At 40.1% G+C, this 26,854-nt stretch overlaps 3 protein-coding genes and 1 long non-coding RNA gene across 7 annotated transcripts in view; 3 read left to right on the forward strand and 1 right to left on the reverse strand.

The window, feature by feature from the left end:
- LOC101163225 (gastrula zinc finger protein XlCGF57.1) overlaps window positions 1–26,854 on the forward strand; it is a 466,623-nt gene that overhangs the window by 381,917 nt on the left and 57,852 nt on the right. The window contains exon 1 of one of the 2 annotated variants that reach the window (XM_023962487.1): window positions 10,897–11,351. The exons of the other annotated variant lie outside the window; for it this stretch is intronic. Within the exon in view, the coding sequence (XP_023818255.1) occupies window positions 11,207–11,351 (145 nt within the window). The 5' untranslated portion in view covers window positions 10,897–11,206. Of the gene's footprint in view, window positions 1–10,896; window positions 11,352–26,854 lie in introns of those variants that run through there. 2 annotated transcript variants of the gene reach the window in all.
- LOC111948636 (gastrula zinc finger protein XlCGF57.1-like) overlaps window positions 1–26,854 on the reverse strand; it is a 187,877-nt gene that overhangs the window by 127,007 nt on the left and 34,016 nt on the right. The gene's annotated exons all lie outside the window — the stretch shown is intronic.
- LOC110013959 (gastrula zinc finger protein XlCGF57.1-like) overlaps window positions 1–26,854 on the forward strand; it is a 317,596-nt gene that overhangs the window by 34,076 nt on the left and 256,666 nt on the right. The window contains exons 2-4 of one of the 2 annotated variants that reach the window (XM_023962394.1): window positions 19,069–19,138; window positions 19,184–19,515; window positions 24,096–26,662. The exons of the other annotated variant lie outside the window; for it this stretch is intronic. Of the exons in view, the coding sequence (XP_023818162.1) occupies window positions 19,069–19,138; window positions 19,184–19,515; window positions 24,096–25,426 (1,733 nt within the window). The 3' untranslated portion in view covers window positions 25,427–26,662. Of the gene's footprint in view, window positions 1–19,068; window positions 19,139–19,183; window positions 19,516–24,095; window positions 26,663–26,854 lie in introns of those variants that run through there. 2 annotated transcript variants of the gene reach the window in all.
- Window positions 7,095–9,708, forward strand: LOC111948746. 2 transcript variants are annotated; one of them, XR_002874721.1, is made up of 3 exons: window positions 7,095–7,127; window positions 7,766–7,939; window positions 8,253–9,708. It is a non-coding gene; the product is annotated as an uncharacterized LOC111948746 (long non-coding RNA). The 2 variants fall into 2 exon arrangements; XR_002874720.1 differs by lacking the exon at window positions 7,095–7,127 and having other exon boundaries at window positions 7,547–7,939.

Consider the following 26,854-nt stretch of genomic DNA (forward strand, 5'->3'; position numbering starts at 1 on the left):
GAGTGTGTGTTTGGCTCCATGTCTGCATGTGAGCGGTCTGTCTCACATCTACAGAACAGTCAGACCTACGATCACGTTTAAAGTCTCAACGCCTGCGTGAAGCAGAAACTCACCACGGATAAAAACCAGACTAGACAATCAGCAAAACTACCACGAGAAATACTGATCATTTATTAGCAACAGCATAACAATGTTATTAAAAAGAATCCACAGACTTATTGTACTTTAAAAATGTTGAAATTACATCAAATGCACACATTCATTTGTATATTTAGTTTTAAACAAATTGTCGCGGACAGAGTTTAACTGGGTGGCTGTTGGGCCGCGTTAAAAGTTCTGGAGTTTATTGAACTCATCAAGCAGAAGTCTGATTGGCTCTCAGTTCTGTCACTCAGCCTGTTGTTAGGTAGTTTGGACCAATGGGGTTCAGCTATGGGCCGAAAAAGGGAAATGGGAGGGCTGGAGCGGGAGCAGGGGAATATAAAGTTGGGAGAAGCGCTCTCTCTCGTCTCGGCGGGAGAGATTCAGGAGTTGCTGAATTAATTGTACGGCGTTTGTTGCGGTCTGCAGTAACCAGAATAAAGAACTTTAAAAGATGTTACGTCTCAGTGCCTCAGTGTGGGAAAGGGACGCTACATTATTGTATGGCTCTTTGGAAATTACATTTAAAAATATTTGGCGTTTATGGCTCTCTCGGCCAAAAAGGTTCCCGACCCCTGGTGTAGAGCATCAAGAATGGAAGTGAAAGAAGACTTTCATGTTCTGCACTAGCTTTCTGCTATTCTGCTTAACTGCAGGAACAAATGGGTGGCTGCCCCCAGATTTCTGGCTCTTTGCACTGAGCCAGTTCTTCAAACACACAAGCCTCCTGATCTGTTCAGAGGAGAGAGAAGCTCTCTTTTTCTGAACCACATGTCCAGAGAGGGACAATCATCTCTCACAAGTTACTGATGGTGCTGCTGTCTCCAGGTACTTGTGTGCAAGGCGGCCCCTTGATGTTTGACCACCACTTAAGGGGCCAGTCCTCCAAGCTGATTGTGGGATTTGCTTTGTAGAAAAATGAGAGCATTGGCTGAAGTGTCCCATTCTTCTCTCACTCTTCTGCTTTCTGGATCTTCTGCTCTGCATTTAGGTCTTTCAGGTTATCAGGATGTTTAGACTCACAGTGTGGTCTTAGATTAGGTTCTTTCATTAAAGCCACAGTAGCTCCAGCAATCAGAGCCATTGGTTTAGCAGCAATGTCAGAAACATTTCCTCAGCCTCCCATGGGTTTTTAAAGGCTCTGTGTTCAGAATCCACTGTTGTCTTCAGCATGGTGGTGGCTAGCTTCACAATAACTTGCAGCATCATCAGCTAGTTTGGATTGAAGCAGTAAGAGTTCATGTTGGATAACTGTGTCAAATGTTCTCCAGTTCATTTGATGTCATAGAGAAATGTGGTTTTGATTTTCACCACTAAGGGGCGCTAGTCATAAAGCAGAGATGCAGATGATGTCATCATGGTGAACACGGATAGAAACAGGATTTTCTTTTGATCATCGCCTCCGTCACATTTTCCTCTGAGTTCCTGGGAAGTTCAGTTTAGCAAGGCAGCTGGAGCACTGCATCATGGGATCTGTAGTTACTAATGTTACCAGCCCTCATTTTGCCGCTCTGTTAATAACATTAATATAAAAAATATTTTAAAAATAATAAGAAAAATAATAACAATATTATAAAACGATTTCACACACCAGATCAGGGGGAGTATTCCAGAAAGCAGGTTATGCTAGCTCCCACGGTAAGTTTGAGGCTAAGGAAGTTGATAACCTCAGCTTTCGGTTCCAGAAATGGAGGTATGTTTCAGGGTATGTCAAGTTGCCATAGCAACTCATGCTCTGAACATAACCTCGTCTGGAGTAGGTTTAGTTGAAGGTTAGTTTGTTTTGAAAGAGGTGAAGCAGCATGGCGTGTCCATTTGAAGATGATTTAGTGGATGAAGAAGCTCAGATAATACTTTTTCAACTGTGAGAGGGTGATAAGACCACATATGGATGTTTGAAAGATAAACTTTTTTACTTTGATCAAACTTAATTATTTGCTTCAGTTAAGATAAATCTTTTTATTTTGTTAAGTCAGCTTAAAAATAACACATAGTTGTCAGACAGTTGTATAGATGATGTTGGAAAATTCATAAATGAAGGTGTACAGTTTGGGCATATCATTTCGGTCTTTTTATTGTTAGAAAAAGAGCATATCTGCTGGCTCAAACTTAGACATATAAGAGTTCAAGAATTATAATTCATTAAGATGGAAAAAATATTAATTGAATTGGAGTAATGTGACATATAGTTAGATAAATATGTAAATATGTAAAAAAAAAAAGAAAGAAAAATTTCTGTTTATAACGGTTCTTGAGCGTGACCGTTTTCTTTATATTCTTTTTTTTTATGTTTGTGTTTTTTGTTTTGTTTTATTTTTTAATATATATATTTGAAATAAACTTGTTTCCATTCCTATTTGAGTTGTATAAACAATTATTGAGTTTAATAAACGTAAGAAATTAGATTGAATAAATTTAACTCAATTATTACTTGTTATCAATAGAAGTACTTCATTTAAGTTGGCAAAATTGGATAAGTTATATATATATTTGCGTCACAAGGAAACTGGAAATAAGATCAGAAACTCCTGCATTTTCTTTGTCCATTATTTTTCTCCAAGCAGAAACTCCTTCTTTTGCTGATGCAGCCGTGTTACTTCTTTAATGGACGCATAATCTTCATACGCCGTCATTAAAATCTCAGACTCTGTCTCACTGAAGTATAGCGCTTCTTTTTTTCACCACGCGTTTCCATGGTGACTCCAGAAATCTGTGATCTATTCAGAATGTCTTTATGTACCTGCTGTGCACGTGCATTAACCCAGGGTTACCAAGTCGAGCGTAATTACGCCAACTCATATCCAGTCTTTTGGAACATACCCAGAGTAAGCAAGTTCAGGCGGATTTCAGCCAGAGTTCAGGCTTACAGTCAGGGTAATTTAAACATGCTTCCTGGAATAACCCCCAGGCTGGACGATTTGACAAAAGCATAAACCAGAATGAACCTTGTGTGACTGACAAATACAACAACATTACAAAAACACGACAACAACATGACAAAAAGCCAAGAATATTCATACATGAGTAGCTTATGTTCTTCCCTGCAGCACCACTAAAAAGACAGCATGCCCCCCCACGATGAGGAGAGGGCTGTCAGTCAGTGATCTGCAGTCTGAACCAGCTGAAGATTAGGACAAGTCTTTTATGAAATGTAGAAAGAAAATGAAATGACAGTAAAGTCATTGATAAATGAAGACATCTTTAATGTAATCTGACTGAAAACTGAAGACCTGCTGAGAAAACAAAGTTAAATTTACAAGGGGGGGCCAGACTGACAGAAAAACACTTTTTTCCTTATTCTGCTTCCAGATAATTCTTTTTCATCTAAAATCAGAACAAAAACAGCCTAAAAACAGGATAATGTTTGGGATTCTTGTCATGATGTCATTGACAGTAAAGATGCAGCACTCTCTTGGGGGGGGGGGGGGGGGGGGGGGCTCTGTAATGTTACACAGACACTACTAATCAAGTTAGATACAAAGTGAATAATTTCTGTTATTATATTTATAAAGTACTGTTTATAATAAATGTCCTATAAATTATTGTTGTTGTATTTATCCAACATGTCTTAGTCTATTCCATGAAAATATTGTCTGACATTAAACCAGTTTGTGGTCGCATACCATCAACACATGGAATAGCTTATTAGCATAGCATCATTAGCATAACATCTGTATCATTTTTCTAAGTAGAATATTATTTTACTGGATTCTTATAACCGTTAGTTCCAGTAAATAACAGCGATTGAGTTTATTTTATTTTGTTAAATAGTATTAGAAAAAAGGAGGGGGTGATCTCATTTAGTTCATTCTTTTCTATGGTTTTATTTATTGGTTCATTTGTAAGTCCCTCTATACAGCCAATTGTGATTGGTTCCTGATACACAGAGGGTGGGAACAGGTGAAGAAGAAAGGAAAGACAGACAGGAAGTTGGAGACACAGGGCGTTCCAAGATGGCGACCTAGTGTGTCAGTTTTTTGCTTCGCTCCGCTCCTACTTTAATAAAAAAAAGTTGTTTAAAGATACATAGAGACCAACCTTGCTTTCTAAAGTTTAATCTTGAATATTTTCAAAATTTTCTAATCACCATGGTGAAAAAGCGTGAATATTCGGCTGTGGCGAGCTCCGACAATGCTGAAGTGACCTCGGGCGCGCCTGCTAGCGGTGGCCACGACTATTCAAAGAACACTGAAGGAATGGTGACCGACGTCCCTGAGGAAGAGTTTCTGCCATCTGTAACAAAGAAAAGGCTCCAAACCAGGCTACATCATCGTCCAAAGATGACATTTACACTCAGCTTGACATATAATTCATATGAGGTTGGACGCTATTGAGGACAACATAGCTGGTCTGAACAACAAGGTGGAAGCTGTGGCTAACGATGTTAAAGCTGTTAGCACCGAGACGGCTGTTCTGTAACAGTGGGTAGACTCCTTGGAGATGCCTGTTAAACTTCTACAAAGAAGAATGGATCAGCTTGAATCTGACACAAGAAGAGGGAATCTGAAGCTTGTGGGAGTTCCTGAGACGGAGAATGAAAACAGCTCTGCCAGATGGTCCTTCCTCCATGAAGGAAAAGTTGGTGGATGTTCTAGACACTGTGCATGGACTTGGCAATATGAGGAAGCCTTCAAGTAACACACGGCCCAGAGTTCTGATTCAACAGTTCATCTCTCGACTGGACAGGGATGCAGTCTGGAAGGCGGTGAAGGATTCTCCTTACATGAAGGATCACGGACTGCAGTTCAAGGAGGATTTTCCCACTATCAACATAGGATTCTTTCCTGGAGAAAATGAAATATCTGTTACTGGAAACTGAACAGCACATTATTAAAACATGAATGTGTTCAATCAGTGATTCAGAGACTCGTTCAGCTTTACTGGATAAAGCTCAACAGGAAAAGGCTGACAGCTCCAACTGGGAACTCTGAAAATGTGAAGTTTCTAAATATTTGTGAAGATATGGCAGCATCCAGGCTAAATCTTAATGTAAATTTGAAGAAGAAATGATCTCTGACATCACTTAACTCTATAGTTTCACTTTCATCAGCAGGTTTTACTGACATGGACTCTGATCTACAAACATCATTTTTCTCCCCAGAGCTACTAGATTTGGAATAATGCAGATATTCTACTGAAAACCGGAGTAATATTCTAGAAAAAGTGTTTCTCTAGTGACACAACTGATGAATCCACAAGGTAACCTGATGTCATCCGTTGAGTTTCTGTCCACCTATAGTCTGCATGTCTCACCTGCAGAGTTTGCATTGGTTACTGGAGCCATCCCAATGGTGTTAGACTTCTGTGGAGCAGTTCTCCTTCAAATACTCCATGTTCTCCTCCAAAGGAACAGAATTGTGGTTCGGAAAGATATGTTTTTCAGCTGGCAAGAAGAACCAAACTATCCGTTCTCTGTTTCAGAATGAGATTGCCACGTTATCTCTGACTGGAAAAGGTTTGGCTGTAGAATTCAAGGGGAAAAGGTTTGGTCCCTGCCCCTAAAGTATTTCATCACCAAGAAAATTATAGACATTTCTTTCTGAATTCTTCATAAATTTTACCCAGAGAAACACTTTTTTTTACCAAATGGACATAAACTGTTCATTTTGTCCTTCCTCAATATAAACTGTGCCTCCTCTTTTTTGGTTTTGCTCTTTCACTTCGACATTTGGGAAAGATTTGACTTCATAACAACCATCAATGTGACTATGAATTATTCTATGAACATATTATTTTAGGATATTTTACACAAAGTAGATTTAATGCAGAGAACACTTATGTAGTTAAATTAATAATTATTGCTAAATATTTCATTCAGATTTATGAGAGATTTATTGGTTTATTGTGTGATTGTACAAGGTCATATTTATGTATTTAATCATGAACATAACAGAATTCCATAGTTTCCACTGTTCTAACAGCTTTTTTGTTAGTGCAGGAGTTAATACTATTTACATACAGAATTATTTATTTAAATAGAATAATTGACACAGCATCGTAAGCATCATTAGCATAACATCTGTAGCCCGTTGGTAATTGTATTAAAAAAAGATCAAATAAACACAAAGAAAAAATAATTTTATGATCTTTTATATTCCTAACTACTCAGTGTTTTATCAGGGCCTGTTTGGATGAACAAAAAGCTGATTTCCTGGAGATGGGAAATGTTTTTAGATCAGTTAATGATGGCAATTTCCAACGGCACACTTGAGCATCTCCCACGGCACACTAGTGTGCCACGGCACAATGGTTGAAAAACACTGCACTAGATATTCCTGCACTAAAGCACATTGAATTCTATTTATCATATTATTGGAGTTTATATTCATAATGACAAACTCAGTTTTCCTTGTTTTATGGACTTTATTTTATTGACAGCAGGTCAGTTTGTGCTATTTGTGTAGTGATGAGAGAGATCTTTAGTTGTTTGCAGACTGACTTGGAATATGAATCATCAACAGAATAAATGTGGAACATCTGCCAAGTGGAGTCACATCTTTTTCTCCTCCTCCCTGTGTCCTGACCGACCCCCAACTTGTTTCCTGTTAAACTCCTCCCCTGAATCAGTGACACAGTCCTCCGTCCTCAAAGTCCTCCTAACAAGGAGTTCGGGAGTATGACGGGAATTTGGACACAGCCTGTGTCTCTTTACTAAGTTTTTGAAATCTGAAATTTTTGAAATAGAACCTTTAAATCTATTGGATGTAAATATTTAGTCATGAATAATTCATTATCAGTGACATTTCAATTCATCGTCTGACCTCCAGCTGCATCACTGCTCCTGAACACACTTTTCTGTCTGATTTCAGGTTGATGTACTGCAGTTTGTCAGAGATCAGCTGTGAAGCTCTGATCTCAGCTCTGAAGAAAAACCCGTCTAACCTGACAGAACTGGACCTGAGCAGGAACCAGAAGCTGCAGGATTCAGGAGTTCTTCATCTGTGTGGTTTTCTGGAGAGTCCAGACTGCAGACTGCAGACTCTGAGGTCAGACTCCATGTTTCAGTTGTGTTCAGATCAATATGATGACAAAGTTGTGTTGACTCACAGTGAGCAGAACTACTTCTTCTTTTTTCCTGCAGCTGCTTGTTCTCTTCAAAGATCTGCAGAAGAACTTCTCTTCTTCCTGCAGCTGCTTGTTCTCTTCAAAGATCTGCAGAAGAACTTCTTCTTCTCTTCCTGCAGCTGCTTGTTCTCTTCAAAGATCTGCAGAAGAACTGCAGAAGATCATCTCCTGAAAACTGGGATGAAGACTTTCCAGCATCATGCTGCTGAAATTCTCCCATGATTCAGTGCTTTATGGAGAAGAGCTGAGCAGAAAGAGGAAGTGGACTTTTTCTGCTGTTGCTGCAGAAACATCAGTTGGTTTGGATGCAGCCACAGGCTGATGTTTGACTTTCTCACATCTGGACTTCTTTCCTGAAGCAGCTGCATGTTGTCCTGAATGTTCCTGAATGTTCTTCTTCTCTGCTTCTGCTGGACTCTTCTGATCTGCTGCTGTTGCTTCACAACGTTAGACTTTTCTTAAACTTTCTGATCTTCTTCAGCTCTGAAGTCTTTAGAAGAAGTGAAGGATGAAAAACATTAACTTTGTCTTTAAACTCAACTCTTTGTTCTGGATTCAGGTTGAGGAACTGCTGTCTGTCAAAGACCAGCTGTGCTGCTCTGGTCTCAGCTCTGAAGTCCAACCCGTCCCACCTGATATACCTGGACCTGAGATACAACAACATTCAGTCTTCAGATGTTCAGCAGCTCCAGGATCTGGTGGAGAGTCCAAACTCCAAACTGCAGACTCTGAGGTCAGTAGAGGGTTGGAGTCAGTCCAGCTGCTTCCAGATGTTTGGTCCTAAAGTTAGTCTGAGAGCAAAGATGCAGAGTTTCCTGTGAAGCTGCAGCTTCTCAGTGAAGCTCTGAGGAGAATGACGACAGGCTTCAGGACAACAGTCAGCCAATCAGAGCAGCAGAAGCTCCAACAGGTGAAGATGACAGGAAGCTGCTGCTCTGAACAGGACTGAAGCTCCTGCTGCTCTTTCTCCTGCTGTGCTGCATCACTGACTGACAGACCAGGATCAGCAGACACTCCATCTCTGTCTCTCTACTTTCTCTCTGCAGGTGGGAAGACTAAGGAGTCTGTTGTTCCTCCTGGAAGAGCAGAGAGGAGCAGCAGCAGCAGCTGGTCTGCAGAGATGCTGTGACTGGACGGTGTTCCTGGAAGGTGGAGAGCAGAGTGATGGAGGAATCAGAGGAAGTGGAGATGAGTGTCAGAGCTGCAGCAGGAACTGATCTGAGATCAGCTCCACTGTCTCTCTCAGCATCAAGTGGACAGTTATTGTGCTGCAGCTCCCCCGGTGAATCTTTCGCCTCCCCCTCATCCTGTTCTAGCTGTTCTAATCTTCATCTGTTTGGTTCCTTCTCAGTAGAAATGGGTTGGAAAAGAGCTTTTGAATGTTCAGGTGGTGCTGATGTCTTTCTAGATGGGGGTGGGCAGAACAGATGAGAGCTCCTCCCTCCTGATTCAGAGGGGAACAGTGGGCAGCAGCTGAAAGGAGGGAGTGGAAATGGGAAAAGTTCTCTGCACGTTTCTCCTTTCCAAGAACAGAGGGACACGACTCCATGAACAGCAGAAGCTAAAGAGTTGGAAAACATGCCCAAAGCTGCAGCACCACCTGCAAAAAGATGCTTCCTCTTCAGGCTCCGCTCCACCACATCAAGAAAGATTAGAGTTTCTGCTGAGCTGCTATTGGAGCTTTTAGGGGGTCAGATCTTCAGGAACATTTGCTGTCAATGAAACCAGGAAGTAAAGTGTTTTTAAAGGTCAGATTGATGACATCATCAGTTGTGGAAACACTGTAAAACAGAAATCCAGCAGAGAAGTAAACATCAGGAACTTCCTGTTTGAGTCTCTTGATTTTAGGATCATCAAGCCAGAATCCAAGCAGCACCTTCATCCTGATGAAGATCCGCCCTCTGACCTCCATCAGTCCTCTCCAGGCTCCGCCCCCAGTCTCCATCCTCTCTCTGTGAGTCTCTGCAGAGTTTTTCTGCAGCTGCTGGTTTTTCTGCAGCAGCAGCAGCATCAGAGCCAGAGAGCCAAAGAAAGTGGAAAGTCTGAGAAGGAAGCCGCTCTGAAGCTCTGCAGCTGACGGTGCAGCTTCAGGACTCATGAGGAGGACCACATGCACGGCTCTGATGCTGCTGAACGTCTGACTGAGATGATCCACATTCAGAAGAGAGTTTCACAGTGAAAGACGTGTGGAAGAAGAGAATCCTGAAGGTTTCTGTGCAGACATGAACTCAGTCAGAGAGCGTCTGAATGTTGGAGGATCCAGAAGAAACCAGGAGCTCATGAAGGTGGTTCTGTTGGAGCAGAGAGCAGAACTCTGATCCCAGTTTCAGGAACAATGCAGGCTCATGTTCTGGACTGAAGAGTTCTCCTGAAATGTTCTGTTCAGACTTCTTCAGGATCACATCTGTGTGTGAATGTGGAGGTTTGTCTGAACCAAGCTGCAGCTCACTTTGAAGCTCCTTCAGGCTCACACAGCAACAATGACAAAGACTGAAGCTGCTGTGCTGCCCTCTAGTGGCAAACATGGCATCTGCAGCACACATTTCTGCATTTCTCAACATTTTTGAAGCTCATCAAGAGAATGCCAAAAGTGTGCAAAGCAGTAATCAAAGCAAAAGGTGGCTACTATGAAGAACCTACAATATGTACAATATGACATATTCTCAGTTGTTTCACACGTTTTTGTTATGTATAGAATTCCACATGTGTTCATTCATAGTGTTGATGCCTTCAGTGTGAATCTACAATTTTCATAGTCATGAAAATAAAGAAACCTCTTTGAATGAGAAGGTGTGTCCAAACTTTTGGTCTGTGTGGGTACCGGATGTTCTCGGGTTGCCGGATGTTCTCGGGGTCCTTCGGGGTCCTTCGACCAATGATGACGTCACACTATTTGATTGGCTGTAAGTTGCCACGACCAATGAGTTAACGTCGCTAAGTTTTTTAAAACTTTATTGACAATTGCGGTATCATACATTAACAATGACATTAACGTTAACAACGAACAATAACGATGTAATCAATATTGCCTCGAAGATCAGTCACCATTGCCAAACATAACATATTGACATAGAAAATAAAGAATAGAGGGGAAAAAAAGAAACAATGAACATAACACACAAATAAATAAAAACATAAGTAAAATAAAATAAAGGAACATAGAAAAAATCTAAGTAGTCTAATACTAGTTAAGTTAGGGGTACTCATGAAGTTTGTATTTCTGAGCAAAACTAAGCAATTTCAAGCCATTCTTCTTTTTCATATAATGAAGTGATTGAAAGCAAAAACAGAGCTCTTTATTAAATGTTATAAAAGTGGTTTGGTCTTCAAAACTTGACCTCACCAAGATGGCGGTGCTCTCCTCCCATGAGGAACCACGTGATGTCTCCTCAAGTGATATAACTCATTGGAAGGACCCCGAAGGACCCCGAGAACATCTGGCAACCCGAGAACATCCGGTACCCACAGTCTGTACTGTAAATAAAAATGTTAAGTGTTTTTTTTTTGTCTTAACCTGAAAATATCTGTGGACATTGTGATGACGTCACAACAGCTCTCAAAACGTTACATTTTTTTCTATTTTGATTTTCTTTTATTTATTATCTCCTGAATCAAAACTGTTTAAAAATAGTTTACGTTTTTTTTAACCATATTGAGGTTCAGCTAAGCAGTTTATATAGATCTGCACGTGACCCGGAAGTAAACAGCACAAGGTGCTAGCAGCGTTAGCTTGTTAGCAGGCTAGCAGCGTTAGCTTGTGTTGAGAGGTCGGTGGTGTTTTGTTGGGACGTTTTTGAGGTTTTTGGACAGAAAGGACGATACGTGGTTCGTGTGGGAACTCTCAGCATTTTCCAAAGTGTCGTAAATGAGTGAAGAAGTGTTGAACGGAAAGACAACGTGGATTGCTGTGATTGTGAGACTAGCAGATGATCGATCGGAGCTGCAGTGAAGAGGACGGCGGTGTTTGTGGGAGTTGGAGCTGAAGATCGGAGCAGGAACCATGTCTTCAGAACCTCAGGAAGGTTCTGTCAGAGAACAACTTTCTGCTGCTGAAGGAACCATCGTCCAGAACGAGGAGGAGCTCTGTCGTCAGCGCAGACTGCTGGATAGCAGCTGGAACCCTCAGCTTCAGCTACACGTAGTTGGTACGTTCACTGCTGCAGACAAATAGATCCATGAACGTCTTTGTTTTCCTCGTCTGAGCTGCTATCTAGATCCAAACTGTGGCTGGATTATAATAACTCCTAATTGGAATACCATTCAAACTCGATTACTATTAAAAATCTGGACTTTGTGATTTTTAAAGCATTTCATACACAACTGTAAATTCTTAAAGTTGAAACCTCACATTAATGGATTAATAAACCATCTCAAACTATTCTATAAATCTTTGCATTATATGAATCACAAGAAAGCCCAGACGTGTAATTTATTTGATATATTTAGGTTTTGTTAAACTATAAATTTGCTAATACTTGTTGTCATGTTTGTTTTTGACTACCTTCATCTCATTGATTTTGATGTCATTGACAGAAAAAAAATGCCATGATTGTTTGTTAAATAATTGCTTCAATAAAGACAAACACCCAAAAAATTGACAGCGTTAACAGACATTTGCATGAACACCTTTAATGGACTAGTAGGGATGGCCCGTTTGACACGGACGCTTCGGCGCGTGTTTCACCTTCATGAAACATAGTGGTTCGGCACAATGTTTCGGGGCGTGTGTCAACTAGCGCAGATCATGTGGTTGATGACGTATGACGCGCCAAATGCATCGTTTGGTTGAACCACGGTTCAGATGTCACTTGTGTTTTAACAGTTGGGCGCACTATTCTCTAAAAATACAAATGAATCCCGAACGTTTCCAGACCAGTTCTATTGGAATCAGCGTCAGTTCACTGCATTTTACCATGGTTCCTGGTTAAAAAAAAAAGTACTGTGGCTCAGGATCGTTTCAACTCAGTTTCTCCAATTAAGACAATACACTATGAACGTTATCAATAATGAAAATACATCTACGAATAAACAATGGCAAGGATGTACTGTTGTTGTAGAGATAGCTCAGAGATAAAGTCATAGCTTCTGTATCCAGAGATTCTGGGTTCAAGACCAGTTTTCCTTTTTTGCCTAGCGTTTATTTTCTTTATGTCATGTGTATGTTGCTGTGTAAAGCACTTCTCACAGAAAACGTAACTTATTGTGTTGTTTTACGTTGTTTTTTATCACTATTAACAACATTGTTTTCTTTTAAGTTTTTTCATTATAATATCCATAATATGAAAGGTTAGAAGGAGCTTAGTTGAAGCAGATGATATACGTCCAGACCACCACCAGATGTCGCTGCTTTTTGTGGTTTCAAAGCTCTGAATGGTTGGTACATTTTTCTGGCACAATTACATGAACCCCAAGGAAAGCTTCCGGTGGCTTCTATTCCCATCCCTATGGACTAGTATGGTGACATGCAGAGGACTGAAGGCGTGGTTTGCAGAACCAGTCTGATCAATGCTGGAGACAGAGGGGCGTGGCTACACCTGAGCCAATATGATCACTTCAATATCGGACCATGTTGTTGTTCTAGAATTCTTTTCCCCTATCGGGACACGACTTCTGGAATCGATGATTTGTTTTGTAAAAATCATATTTTGCCCCAAAAAGCGTTAAAAGAAGGTGGATTTTTACTTAATTCCGTGGCTTGTGAGAATTTATCGTATTTATTACTTCCATAAAGGCTACTTTTATAAATTGATCTTATGCTAAATTAGCAGAGCAGAAGACTTTTTTTAAACACAAAATCTGTCGTCTTGCGTTGAATATGTGGAAAACAACAACAACAACAATAATGATGATGGATTGGATTTATCTGCACTTTTCCAGACACTCAAAGCGTTTACAATGTCTCCGTTATTTATTCACTCCTCATTCATACTTGGTGATAGTAACTATTGATTTAGCCACAGCTGCCCCTCTGACCATCACCTGGACATTCAGACACATTCACACACCAGTGGAGGAGCTCTTGCCCACGGACACAACAACAACAATGGACTGGGGGGAATCTAACCGCCGACCCTTCAATCACTGTCCGACCAGCTCAACCGCCTGAGCCACTGCCGCCCCAAATATGAGAATAAATTCCCAAATCAAAGTACAGCATAAATGAGTGCACCCCCTTAAAAAGTACTAATTTAATCAGAAGCTCAATGAGCAAAGAAACATTTCCAAACTTTCCACAAAGTTGACTTCTATTGAACACTTTAACTCTATAACATGAAATAAAGTTTAATGATCTAACTTAGATTGCATAATCTTCCGTTTTTCTTCAATTGGTTTAAGCAAATCCACCCTGCAACAAAAACTACTACATCTAGTATTTTGTATGAGCACTACGGTTGTGCCGATGGACGATACCATCGTCCGTCGTGATGGGTGACTGACATCCCGATGAAGAGACACCATGGTGATGCCACGCCCCCGCCACGCTGCGAGTAGACACCATAAGCCGCGGTTACATGTGCAAAATATCTTGATGGGATCAATGGTCGGATTAGAATCCAACCGTGTACATGGGCCAAGAAAATTTTTTTTTTTTTTAGAATATAACAAACATTTACATGGGTCACACTTTCGGTCGGAATAAATCATTCGGACATGCGCATCAGGGTTTGAAAAACCGGAAGCGGATATCAGTTCCGCTGAGCGGCTATATACATTCATATGTCAGCTCGGTAATATCCTAGATGATCTTCTAAACGTGCTTTTAATAATGTTACGATTATTATGAAGCACCTATTCGCTCATTGTTTTATTTTTAATCCGTGTGGTCAGTGCTTTTTCTGTTGAATACGTAGCCGGGATGCCAGGATTAGCAGTATGCTAACACGGGCTAACAGCATTAGCTTTGGGTGGTGCTGCAATCTGGATCCTGGCTGCACGTAAACATGTGGGAAAAACATCAGCCTTTATTTAGTCGGGACACGAATCGAAACACAAATCCACGTGATCGTTTGAACAGTTTCTAAGGACTGAGCGACATTTCTGCTTTGAAGCTCACACAACGCCCCCACAGCCGCTGTGTGTGAGCTCACGATCCGAGCTCTGCTCTGAGACACACACTTTTAGACCCGGTTCTGAGTTCTGTAGCTCGTCCCCTAGAGCTGTGGGACGGAACGCAGTGTTTAATCTCCCACACATACCGGCCATTCAATCACCTTCACCCTGTTCTTCCTCAGAAAATATAACAGTAGCTTTAGAAGTGTGTTTTGTATGGAGTTAATTCAGTCTCAATAATCAGAAATGCACACAACCTGTTTTACAAATACACACACTCTGATTCACAAATATCATTTTATGCAAACGTGAAAAATAAATTCGGAAATGCACACCCTGTGTTTCACAAACACACACATTGTGTTTCACACATGCAGACTAAATATTTTACAAATTCTATTCCCAAAGTTTCTTACAGTCCTGTTTCTCGTTTGTGAATCTCCCCACATTTGTGAGATTTTTCTACGGTGAATATTGAGACTCCTCTGACGGAGCAGTTCGACTAATGTCACCATTGGCTAGTGAATCTGTCAATCAAACTCACCAGCAAAGCAGGCCAATCGAATGACCCCTTACACTTTTCTAGGCTTTCGTGCAGGTAGCAAAAGCCCCGCCCATATTTGATTCTGTACCAGTCAGTCGTTAGCGTGTTAGCTTTAGCATGGCTTGTCGGTTTATTGCCTTCGGTTGTCAAAAATTACTGGCTTGCGCAACTTTTCAGTGGACCGGGAAGCAAGGCAACAGTGGTTGAATGCAGTTGACATAGAATCCATCGAACTCTGTACTGGTCATGAGATTTACAATGAACGTTTCACTCGGGTTTGTTTGTACGTTATCCTTCTCTTAGCTTTCATGCTAGCGTCATTTCAACACTCAGAGACGGTTCCCTTTGGTCTTGATCATATGAATGTGGAGGAGAAAAATCTATAACTTCCACAGAAGGTTCTGTGGAGAAACTGGCATCACTTTGCTCCGTGCCACGCAGTGGGACTACATTATCTCAAGTTCATCTCACTGTCAATCACAGATGCCCAATACACCTCCCCTGCTCAGCCCAATGTCACTTTGCAAGATCTATGGAATACAAGTACAAATACTTTCAACTGACAGATATTTACAGGGGCAAAAATGCTAAATTCCCAATTGACAGGTACAACAGTAATACAATAGGATGATAAATTATGAAATAGAATAGAATAGAAGGGTATTCAATAAACCCTGAGGAAATTTTTAAAAATGGCCATCTTAAAAAAACACATAAAAACACACACGCATTACAAATAGAAATATCACAAATTAAAAAGATTGATAAAAAAAAGGTAAATAATTGAAAAATCAGTGGGTAAAATTAATTAAAAGAAATTACTTGTAAGATGCCCTGCCAGAGAGTTGTATTGCCTGATGGCACGAGGAACAAAATAATGTTTTAGTCTTTCTGTGGAGCAGCGCTGGGACAGCAGTCTGTTGCAGAATGTTTCAGGCTTTCCACATCAACAGGTTGCCTCTCCTCCACATTAACAGGTTGCCTCTCCAAGGTGCTTGACAGTCGAATGATGCAGCCTTTGAAGGATGTCACGCTTCAGTAATTCCTAGAATAAATAAAAACACGACAAACATGGATTAGATCATTTAGCTGGCTGAGATTAAATTACATAACTTACAAATATTTGAAAGGGGAATTTTTTAAAACACTCTTGCTATGACAACTTGAGCTTGTAGTAAAGAACAGCTTTAAAAAAAAATCAGAGACAAGACACTGGTCACATGAAGCCTGTGTGTAATATTTACAGTAACTTCTACTCTTATCACTGTTGACAGCTGATTTCTCCCATCCACCCGTTCTGTGACTACTTATCGACTACAAAACAGCCTAAACACATAATGTTTGGGATTCTTGGCATTACGTCATTGGAAGTAAAGATACAGGGATTTTAGTGGATGTCACTCTGACACAATCTCACAGGGCTTGTCAGCACACGGGTTTTAACGTTAGAAACTTAATGACGCTTCTTTCAGTGGATTCACGTCTGTTATATTTAAAAAATGCAGTTTTCATGAATGCCATATGAATTACCTTTGTTGCACATATCCACCCCGTCTTAAAGTCTGGGTTGTGAAAATACTGTGTCTAACTTTAACCTGGATCGCGTTTACATAAAGGCAGCACACGGAACAGCTAGCTAGCTAGTTAGCATAGCATAGCATCAGTGTTGTAAACAACATCGCCATCTCCAAATCAATACTTTTTATTGAACTTTCTTTGCTGCTGTAAATCTGGCATGTTTTTCCCCTTAGTTCCATCTGAATCATGTTAAGAACCTACAGATTGGCTATAGACGCTAGCTTGAACCGACAACGCTTTGAACTTCACTCACACTCACAGGCAGACACAACTTGAGTTGAAAGCCGGCTAGTTTCGAGGCCCCTGGTTGGTTGTAGTTACTCGTGTTGTGTGAAGAGCTGGTATGCCAAGTATAAAACTTGACCAAACTATCATAAGTCCTCCCCCGCTTTAAAACCATTTTAAAAAATATGACCGCACAGGCTAAGCTAAGCAAAGCTAAGCTAATTTGCGGTGGGGGTACTCTGCAAACGACTCGGCTGAAGTGTTCATAAAGCATTCACACATGTCACTTGGCTAAGGAGAACGCTTCAACTTAGTATTCAATAACATTACAGGACGTACAACGAGGGAATGATCAAATAAATGCATTACTTACGGGCTGAGACTGATCCCGTTCGGAAAACCTCTCCGCCATGTTTGCCGCCCGCATACTTTCAACTGCTGTGCTGAACAGCTCCCTCCCTCGTCAGTTTGAAAGTGAAGAGAAAGTGTAAGGGGCCATTTGATTGGCTATAAGTGAACCCGCCTGCTTTGCTGATGAGTTTGATTGACAGCTTCACTAGCCAATGGTGACATTAGTCGACCTGCTCCGTCAAAGGAGTCTCAATATTCACAGTAGAAAAATCTCTCTCAAATGTGGGGAGATTTACAAACAAGAACGGGATTTTGAATGCACATTCTGCAATTCGAATGATCTGTGAGTTCACATCACATGTGTACCTAAAAAACATGTTTGTGAAGCACTTACTGTGCATTTCTGATACATTTATTGTGTATTTCTGAAATGTTTTTGTGAAACACAGTGTGCACATTTGTGAGAAACACTTATTGTGCATTTGTAAAACATTCAGTCTTCATGTGTGAAACGCAATGTGTGTGTTTGTGAAACACAATGTGTGCATTTCCAAATTTATTTAGCATGTTTGCATAAAATGACATTTGTGAATCGAAGTGTGTACATTTGTGACTCGGAGTGTGTGCAATTCTGAATTATGAGACTGTTCTGGCCTCATAGTTTTGGATCATTGTCGTGTTGGAAAAGTGCTCAATGACCAATGAAGTGATGGCAGCATCTTCTTCTTCAGTATAGAGCACTACATTGTTGAGTTCATGATCTCATCAATGAAATGCAGCTCCCCCACACCAGCAGCACTCATGCAGCCCCACATCAGGACACTGCCACCGCCATGTTTCACTATAGGCCCCATGCATTTATCTTTGAAATCCTCACCTTTGCAATGCCGTACAGTTTTAAAACCATTAGTTTTGAAAATAGTGATCTTTGTCTCATTACTCCAGAGTATTGAGTCTCAGTAGTCTTCATCTGTTTCAGCATGAGCCCTAGTAAATTCTAGGCATGCTTTTTTGTGGCTTCCTTCCTGGACGATAACCAAGCGTGCCATTTCCTCTGCAATGTGTGCCATATGGCATCACGGGAAACAGTGTCTCCAGTTTAGATTTCCACTGCTTTAGCTAACTGCAGTGAACTTGCATGGTGGTTTTCTTCAAGCCTTCTCATCAGAACACCCTCCTGTCGAGACGTTAGCTTGCATGGAAGGCCTGGACGTCTCCATATGATTGTGACACTTCCATCTTTCTTTGTTTTTGGATGACTTTTGCAGTAGTAAATTTGACTTATATGTAAAGCTTTGCTGATATTGTAGCCCTCACCTTTTTTGTGCAAAGAAAGGATTTCCTTTCTGAGATTTTGTGACATTTTTATTTCCACTGGGAGCCATTGCTGACAGCATGAAATGGGACGGGCTGTTCTTTGTTAAGAAATGCCCTTTTATGGTCACCTGTGTGCTGGACACCTCTTAAATAAGTCATTAGACTCAACTGTGGTTGGATGCCTGTTCATTAGAAATTTGTAGTCTTGAGTTTGTCTTTTATCATATGACTATGACTAAGGTGTACTCATTTTTGCAACATCGGTTTGAATTATATGGTTAGGAAATCAATTTTTTGTATGTAAATTAAGAGATCCTGTTTGCAATCAATGGTCCACCTTTGTAGGAGTATTTTATAATCTAGTATTTCACAGAAAATGTTGGTTCTGAAAGGATGCTAAAGGTTTTCTGACACATTTAGTAAGGTGTATTCATTTATGCTGAGCATTGTATTTATTTTAATTTGTCCCACATTGGACAATAAAATTATTAAAAATGTCATGAAAAATTTTAAGGTGCTTTTTAATTACTATTTAAGCATTTATGTTTTGCTTTCAAATTTTATTTATTTATTGACAATTTTAAATGAATGAATGACGCATTTATTCAATTATTTATATTCGATTTATTTATTTCCATGAGTCTCTTCTGGTCCTCCAGACTCCTCAGACATTTTATCCAATAATCAAAGTGTTAAGTGATGCTTGAAAAACCCCAAAAGTCCTGGAAACATATAAAAGGTATAACCTTTAAAAGGTATAAAGAAAATGTTTAAATGTTGTTTTTGTGTCCCTGCAGTTCTCCCCCAGCATTGGATGACTGAAGAGGAAGATCAATGCAACCAGCAGAGGAACTTCAGAGTGGAACAAGTGGAACCAGAACCTCTACAGATTAAAGAGGAACGGGAGGAACCAGAACCTCTACAGATTAAAGAAGAACTGCAGGAACCAAAACCTCCACAGATTAAAGAGGAACAGGAGGAACCAGAACCTCTACAGATTAAAGAAGAACTGCAGGAGCCAAAATCTCCACAGATTAAAGAGGAACAGGAGGAACCAGAACCTCAGCAGATTAAAGAAGAACTGCAGAACTTTAATGTAACTGGTAGTCAGGATGAAGAAAGAAACCAACATGAAGAATCTACATCAACTACAGATGAAGAGACAGACCCACAGAACAGAGATCAGAGGAAGAGGAGGGACAGAAGTCATGTCCAAAGTGTGGACAGCTCTCACATGTCAGCAGGTCAGTGTGACTCTGATCTTCATCTCCACACTATCGGTATGTTCACTTCAACAATGGTTCTATCTTGAGCTTCAAGCTCTCCAAACATGCAGTCCATCAACAGCGTGTCCTGGAAGAGTCTCTTCTGTCCCTTCCAGTTGAAAAGACAGAAGACATTGTTGGTCAGTGCAGCCCACAACATTCTTCAAATCAGATGATCTTAGTTAGTCCCTCCAGCTAACGACAAACAGGAAACCTACACAGATCAAAGAGAAAATTGTTAGCAGATAAAAAAGTACAATCTGTTTTGTCGTCTGTGGTTCTAAGTTTGTAGTTCAGTTCTTTTCAGCAGATTTCTCCGTCAAACCCCAAATCCATCTAAACCTCTTTGATGTCTCCATGTCTCCAATTCCAGACATTCAGACAGATTCTATTATATTTTTCTCTTTATTGCCAGTTATTCAAGTTATAAACTGACCAATCAGATGCCTCAGTAACAGGTGTAGTGCCCGCTGCCCCCACCTCGAATGTTTGATTGACAGCTTCTTCCGAGCAGCTTTCAGCGATGGGGGGGCGTGGACTTTGAACTAGCTTATCATGATTGGCAACTGGTTGCCCTAAAAACGTGACTCAGACCACCTGACTAATCACTGTTGCCTGACTCAAAAGGGTGATTAAATTTGTTGTTGTTATTAGCTGCGTTTACACGGACAAAAGTAATCGGAAAGAATGCCTGATCGGAAGAAAAACACGTCATGTAAACACCCCATTCGGAATATTCTGCCAAGATCATATTCGTTCGGATCAAGATTTCTTTCCGATGGAGATAGGTGGGTTAGGCCGATTGTTGACCTGATCGTGTTGCATGTAAACAGTTCATTTCGAACCTGTGTCACTACTGCTTTGGTTTACGTCACGCATAGACGGTGCGGTGCTCCAGCTTTGGAGCACATACAGGACCGACCGGCTGCTCCGCGCCACCGAACTGTGTCTCTGAGCAGAGCAGCCAGAGTGATAGCTCTGTGTTTGCGGACAGGCTGCTGTTATTCCCACATATTTCCGTGCAGCCAAGATGCAGATTGCAGCATTTTCTGCATGGACTTTATGTTTTTTATACAAGGCTAATGTTGTTAGCGCATGTTAGCCCACTCATAACCCTGACTTCTCCGTTCCACCACAAAAAAAGTACTGACCACACGGATTAAAAATAAAATGATGATCTAACAGGTGCTTCATAATAACCATAACAATAATAAAGGACATTAAGAAGATCCTTCTGTATATTACCGAGCTGCCAGATATCTACTGTGTGGCAGTTTGTTTACACCGGGACTCATTTTCGCTTCCAGTATTTTCAACACTATTGCGCATGCGCAAATGTAAATTCTGACCAAAGGTGTGACTTTGTGAACGTTTGTTCTAACGGGAAAAAGTTTTTCTGGGCCTTGTACACGGTTGATTTTAATTCTGACCATTGATCCGTCTGGGTAGCTCGTTTGGTAAGGTGGGAAGCTACCATGCAGGAAACCAGGGTTCGATTCCCAGAGGGGAATGAGCAATGGTACTATTAATGGTGAGCAATTAACATCACCCAGTGGGGGTCCTTAGGCAAGAACGCTACCATCTCCCGAGCGCGGTTCGGCTGTAGCTCACCGCTCCCCAAGGGGATGGGTCAAATGTGGAGACGCAAAGTTCCCTTCGTGGGATAAATACAGTGTAATATTGGATCATATATATATGATCCGATATTTTGCACATGTAACTGTGGCTATTGACTAAAAAAATTATATCACAACATTATGTTGTAAGCTACGGTATCTTTTACAGCTATTAAGAATTTTGACCAATCGTGATCTATATTTGAAAAAAAAAAGTAATTGATTGACATACAGTTATCTTTGTTGTAGTAGGACAACAGGGTGATGATTAGTCAGTACAGAAATTTTTTTGAGAATAGCTTCAGTATCTTCAGAGCTATTGTGCACCTTGATTATGATTCATATCTCTATTATGATTTGATGAAATATATACAATAAAATAGGGTTGGGCGATGTCCCTTAAATTGGCCGTTGACGATGTTTGCCGTCAACCATCGGGATGGACGATGACATCGTCGGGGGTGAGGGGGTTGGGGGGGGGGTATTTTTTACATTTTTTGTTCTTATATAACTGCTATTCGTTTTCTTGCTTTTTTCATTTTATTTCCCAACTAATGACTAATCCGCGATGATCCAGTATAAACGGAGGGGAGTGACTTTAACAAAAAAAGTAACAAAATAGAAAAGAAGTAGTCCGCTCCCGCACTTCACTAGTGAAGTGGACCGGCGGAGTGCGGACTTAAAGCTTTGTGTTTGATGGGAAGGGGGGGGGGGGGTACATGAGCGGTATGTGTGGGAGATTTAAGACTGCGATCCGTCCCGCAGCTCTAAGGGTACAAGCAACCGAACTCAGAACTGGGTCTAAAAGTGTGTGTCTGAGCACAGCTCGGATCGTCAGCGCACACAGCGGTTTGAGCTTCAAAGCAGAAATGTTGCTCAGTCCTTAGAAAACATTCAAACGATCACACGGATTTGTGTTTCCAGTCGTGTCCCGACTAAATAAAGGCTGATGTTATTCTTACATGTTTACGTGCAGCCAGCAAGCAGCACCACCCAAAGCTAATGTTGTTAGCCCGGTTAGCATACTGCTAATCCTGGCTTCGTTCAGAAAAAGCACTGACCACACGGATTAAAATTCAAATGATGAGCGAACAGGTGTTTCATAATAACCGTAACATTATTAAAAGCACGTTTAGAAGATCATCTCGTATATTACCGAGCTGACATGTCAATGTATATAGCCGCTCGGCGCTCTTTAACAATGTTTTGTATTGAATTGTTACATTCAATAAAGTTTGAAAAAAAAAGCCGCTCGGCGGAATCTATATCCTTCCGGTTTTCAAACCCTACTGCGCATGTGCGGATGATTTATTCCAACGGAAAGTGTGACCTTAGTGAACGTTTTTATATTCTGAAAACATTTTTCTGGGCCCATGTACACGGTTGGATTCTAATCCGACCATTGATCCCATCAAGATATTTTGTGCATGTAACCGCGGCTTATGGTGTCGACGCGCAACGTGGCGGGGGCGTGGCATCACGATGGTGGTCTCTCCATCGGGATGTCAGTCACCCATCACCGTCCATCGGCACAACCCTACAATAAAATAAATATTGCCTTTTTAACAAAATATTGATTGTAGCATGAATATGCTGAGGAGTCTCCATTACCATATATCATATAAATGTAGAAATTAATTTGTTTTAGAGAGATGATGGATTTTTACAGAATGGTCTTTCCTCGGATATTACACTTTGTTGACAACGGTCTCTTGGCAGCCGTCTCCCTGCCGTGTCTCCATTTACACATCAAAGAGATCACTTCTCAATAAAAGTCAGGAAAAAAACATATTTTTCTTTTGAAATGTATTTGTAGTTCATTCAGCTGTAGTGTACTGTGATTTGCAGATTCAAGCAATTGAAATCACTGATTTGAGGTTGTAACTCTAAAGAACACATGCAAAGGGTAATTTGTCGGTTGTGATTTTATTTGTCAAACTTTACAGCAAAAGATTTTTACATTCTATTTTACGTTTCTAAGTTCTCACATCAAATCTCCATGCTCGTCCATTTTGACACATTTTTACTGTCTGTGCTGCCAGCATCACCTCCAGGCTAACACAGCACAGGCAAGTTTCTGACCCCGATTGATGGGGCCCCAGACCTCGGTCCTGGAGGTGATTTCTAAATAAAATAAATACAATAACAGACATGTGAATGTAACTTTATTAGCAGCATATTCACAACATTACACAGCTGGTGTTGTGCTGAAATAAGGCTCAGAGACTGTGTCAAACATTTACTATAGATGCCTGCATCTTTACTGTCAATAATGGCAAGAATCTAAAACAGTCTATTTGTTTTCAGACTTTTTTCCTTTTTATAATTTCAAATAAAAATAATTGGAAACAGAAACATGTTAAAAGTACATTTTCTGTTAATCCCACTGTCCCCTTTCTAGTAAATCTGTCCTATTTATCTCAGCATGATTTAATTTGAGTATACAGTTATATAACATTAAAGACCTGTTTGTACTATTTATGAATTACTTATCTGGAATTTCATTTCCTTAAGAAAAACAAAGAAATTCACTGTATTTAATAAAACAAATGTGATTTAAGTGACTTTTTTGTTTTGCTTTATTTTCTGTCTTTTTAAACTATGCATTTCAAAATGTCTGTAATGAGTTTGATAAATATGTGTAACTTTTTATTGCTTTGACTACAATGCTTGAAATAAATCAAAAATCAATTAATCAAAAATATTATTTTCTATCTTTAACTGGTTCAGACTACAGTGTATTGACTGAAACAGCTCTCCTTATGGGGCAGGTGTAGAGGACAGTTTTATACTGTTGTGCTTAAGAAAACAAGAAACTTATTTTAACAAATAAAAAGTTTTTTATCGTGCATATTCTGAATGACTATTTAAAATTGTATTGGTACTTACCAATGCATAAAGTCACCATAACATATAAAAGGGCCTCTACTTGTGTTTCTGCAGCCCTCCCCCAGAGTTTGATAACTGAAGAAGAAGATCTCTGCATCCAACAGAGGAACTTAGAACTGGAACGTCCACAGACAAAGGAGGAGCAGAAGGAACAAGAACCTCCACAGATGAAAGAGGAACCAGGGGAACTCTGTATCAGTCAGGATGGAGAGCATCTTGATCTGAAGCAGGAGACTGATACCTTGATGGAGTTTCTTACTTATGAGGAAGATGAGAACAGTGAAGCAGATCTAAACAATCAGCAGAGCTTTAATGTAACTGATAGTCAGGATGAAGAAGGAAACCAACATGAAGAATCAACATCAACTACAGATGAAGAGACAGACCCACAAAATCGAGATCAAAGGAAGAGAATAGACAGAAGACATGTCCAAAGTGTGGACAGCTTTCACATGTCAGAAGGTCAGTGTGACTCTGATGTTAGAAAAAATCCCAAGAAGGCAAATCTGGGTAAGAAAGACAAACAATCTTCAAAAGAAGAGAGACTTTCCTCTATCAAGTCTGGTAAAAACTCAAGAATAATTACTAACCCGTCTGACTACATGGAAACTGGGTCTGATGAAAGATGTTATATCTGTAAAGAATGTGACAAAAGCTTTTGTAACAAATCTCTGTTCAGAATTCACGCAAAAGATAAGAGATTTTCTTGTAAAGACTGTGAGAAAAGCTTTAGTCGTATATCTCATCTCAAATCACACATGATAACTCACACAGGAGAAAGGCCTTTTTTTTGTAAAGAATGTAAAAAAAGTTTCCGTGATGTATCTTATCTCAAAACACACATGAGAATTCACACAGGAGAAAAGCCTTTTTCTTGTGAAGAATGTAAAAAAAGTTTTAGTCAAATATCTCATCTCAAAAGACACATGAGAACTCATACAGGAGAAAAGCTTATTTTTTGTAGTGAATGTAAAAAAGGTTTTCATGATGTATATACTCTCAACAAACACATGAGAACTCACACAGGAGAAAGGCCTTTTTCTTGTAAAGAATGTGATACAAGTTTTATTGATGGTTCTGGTCTCAAAAGACACATGATAATTCATACAGGAGAAAAGCCTTTTTCTTGTAAAGAATGTGACACAAGTTTTCGTGATGCTTCTGGTCTCAAAACACACATGAGAATTCATACAGGAGAAAAGCCTTATTCTTGTAAAGAATGTAGAAAGAGTTTTAATCAAATATCTAATCTCAAAAGACACATGAGAACTCACACAGGAGAAAAGCCTTTTTCTTGTAAAGAATGTAAAAAAAGTTTCAATGATTTATCTAACCTCAAAACACACATGAGAACTCACAAGACTTTCTCTTCACAAACAATGTAATAAAGGAGTTAGTGTAAACTCTAAATTCTAAACTTTTCTGATAAGAGGTCGACACCTCAACCTCTGCACCACAGCAGAATACTTTATTTTACAGGAGGGAAAAATCTGATGGCCTCCATACCATATTGATGAAGTAACTTCATTAGAGGGAGGCACAAGTGAATATTTAATGTGTAGAAATGAAGTTTTCTACTAATTTAGTGTTATAATATGATATTCTTACTTTCTAGGAATTTTTTTAGGTTTTTATCTGCAAAAAAAGTAATTGATCAAAACACTTGAATCTTTGTGTAATGATATTAGAGAAAGAGTTTTACTGCTGACAAACTATGTACAACTTTTTCACAAAATGAATTGTTTTACATAGATAGATATAAACTTTATTAATCTCCCAAAGGAGAGATTCAGGTGTCCGGTAGCAAAACACACAATCACACACAACAAACAACAGTAAAAAGACAGATCACAAAATAATATCAGTTCACATCAGGGAGGTTCATTAAACAGCCTGATAGCTGTAGGGACAAATGAGTTCTTAAAGCGCTCTGTCCTGCAGCGCAGTGAAAGGAGCCTATTACTCCGTGAGCTCCTCTGACCAGACATCGTGTTCTGCAATGGATGCTTGGGATTGTCCAGGATGCTCTGAGTCAAGGGCCTCATCCTCTTCTGCAGCACAGATCCCACAGAGTCCACCCTCTTCCAGATCACAGATGCACATCTCTTAATCAGTTTGTCCAATCGAGTGCAATCCCTTGTGGTCATACTGCCACCCCAGCATACAACCCCATAGAAAACAGCACTCGCTACAACCGACTGATAAAAGAGGAGCAACATGTCAGTACACACATCAAAGGACCTCAGCTTTCTCAGGAAGAACAGCCTACTCTGCCCTTTTTTATACAGAGCATGAGCCTGCTCCGACCAGTCCAGTTTGTGTTCAAGGTGCACACCCAAGTACTTGTAGGAGTCAACCACCTCGATTCCCCCTCCATCGATGATCACTGGCTGGTGGGAGGACTTCCTACTAAAGTCAATAATCATCTCCTTGGTCTTTGATGTGTTCAGCACAAGACCATTGTCTTGTATGTACCTGCAAATAGAAATGAGTTGTTTGTTTTTTAGTAATTTGAGCTAATTCTTGAATGTCTTCATTATGGTTGAAATGTTGTTTATACATCTTTAATTCTAACACTTTTAATGTGATCAGTGAACATTTAATAAACATTTAAACACAAAGTAGTGACTGCAGTATATACTTTGTTTGTTCAAGTAATAGGGGTGTAACGGTACACGTAGTTGTACCAGAACGTTTCGGTACAGCACCTTCGGTTCGGTTCACCTTTGTGCTGTTTCGGTTTTTTAAATGTTATTTATTTTTTTGTTTTTGTTCCCCCCAATGTATTAACTTTGCGCCGAGACGGAACTAAT

This window comes from Oryzias latipes, chromosome 2 (genome assembly GCF_002234675.1).
Source record: "Oryzias latipes chromosome 2, ASM223467v1".
In the NCBI taxonomy this organism is placed as follows: Eukaryota; Metazoa; Chordata; class Actinopteri; order Beloniformes; family Adrianichthyidae; genus Oryzias; species Oryzias latipes.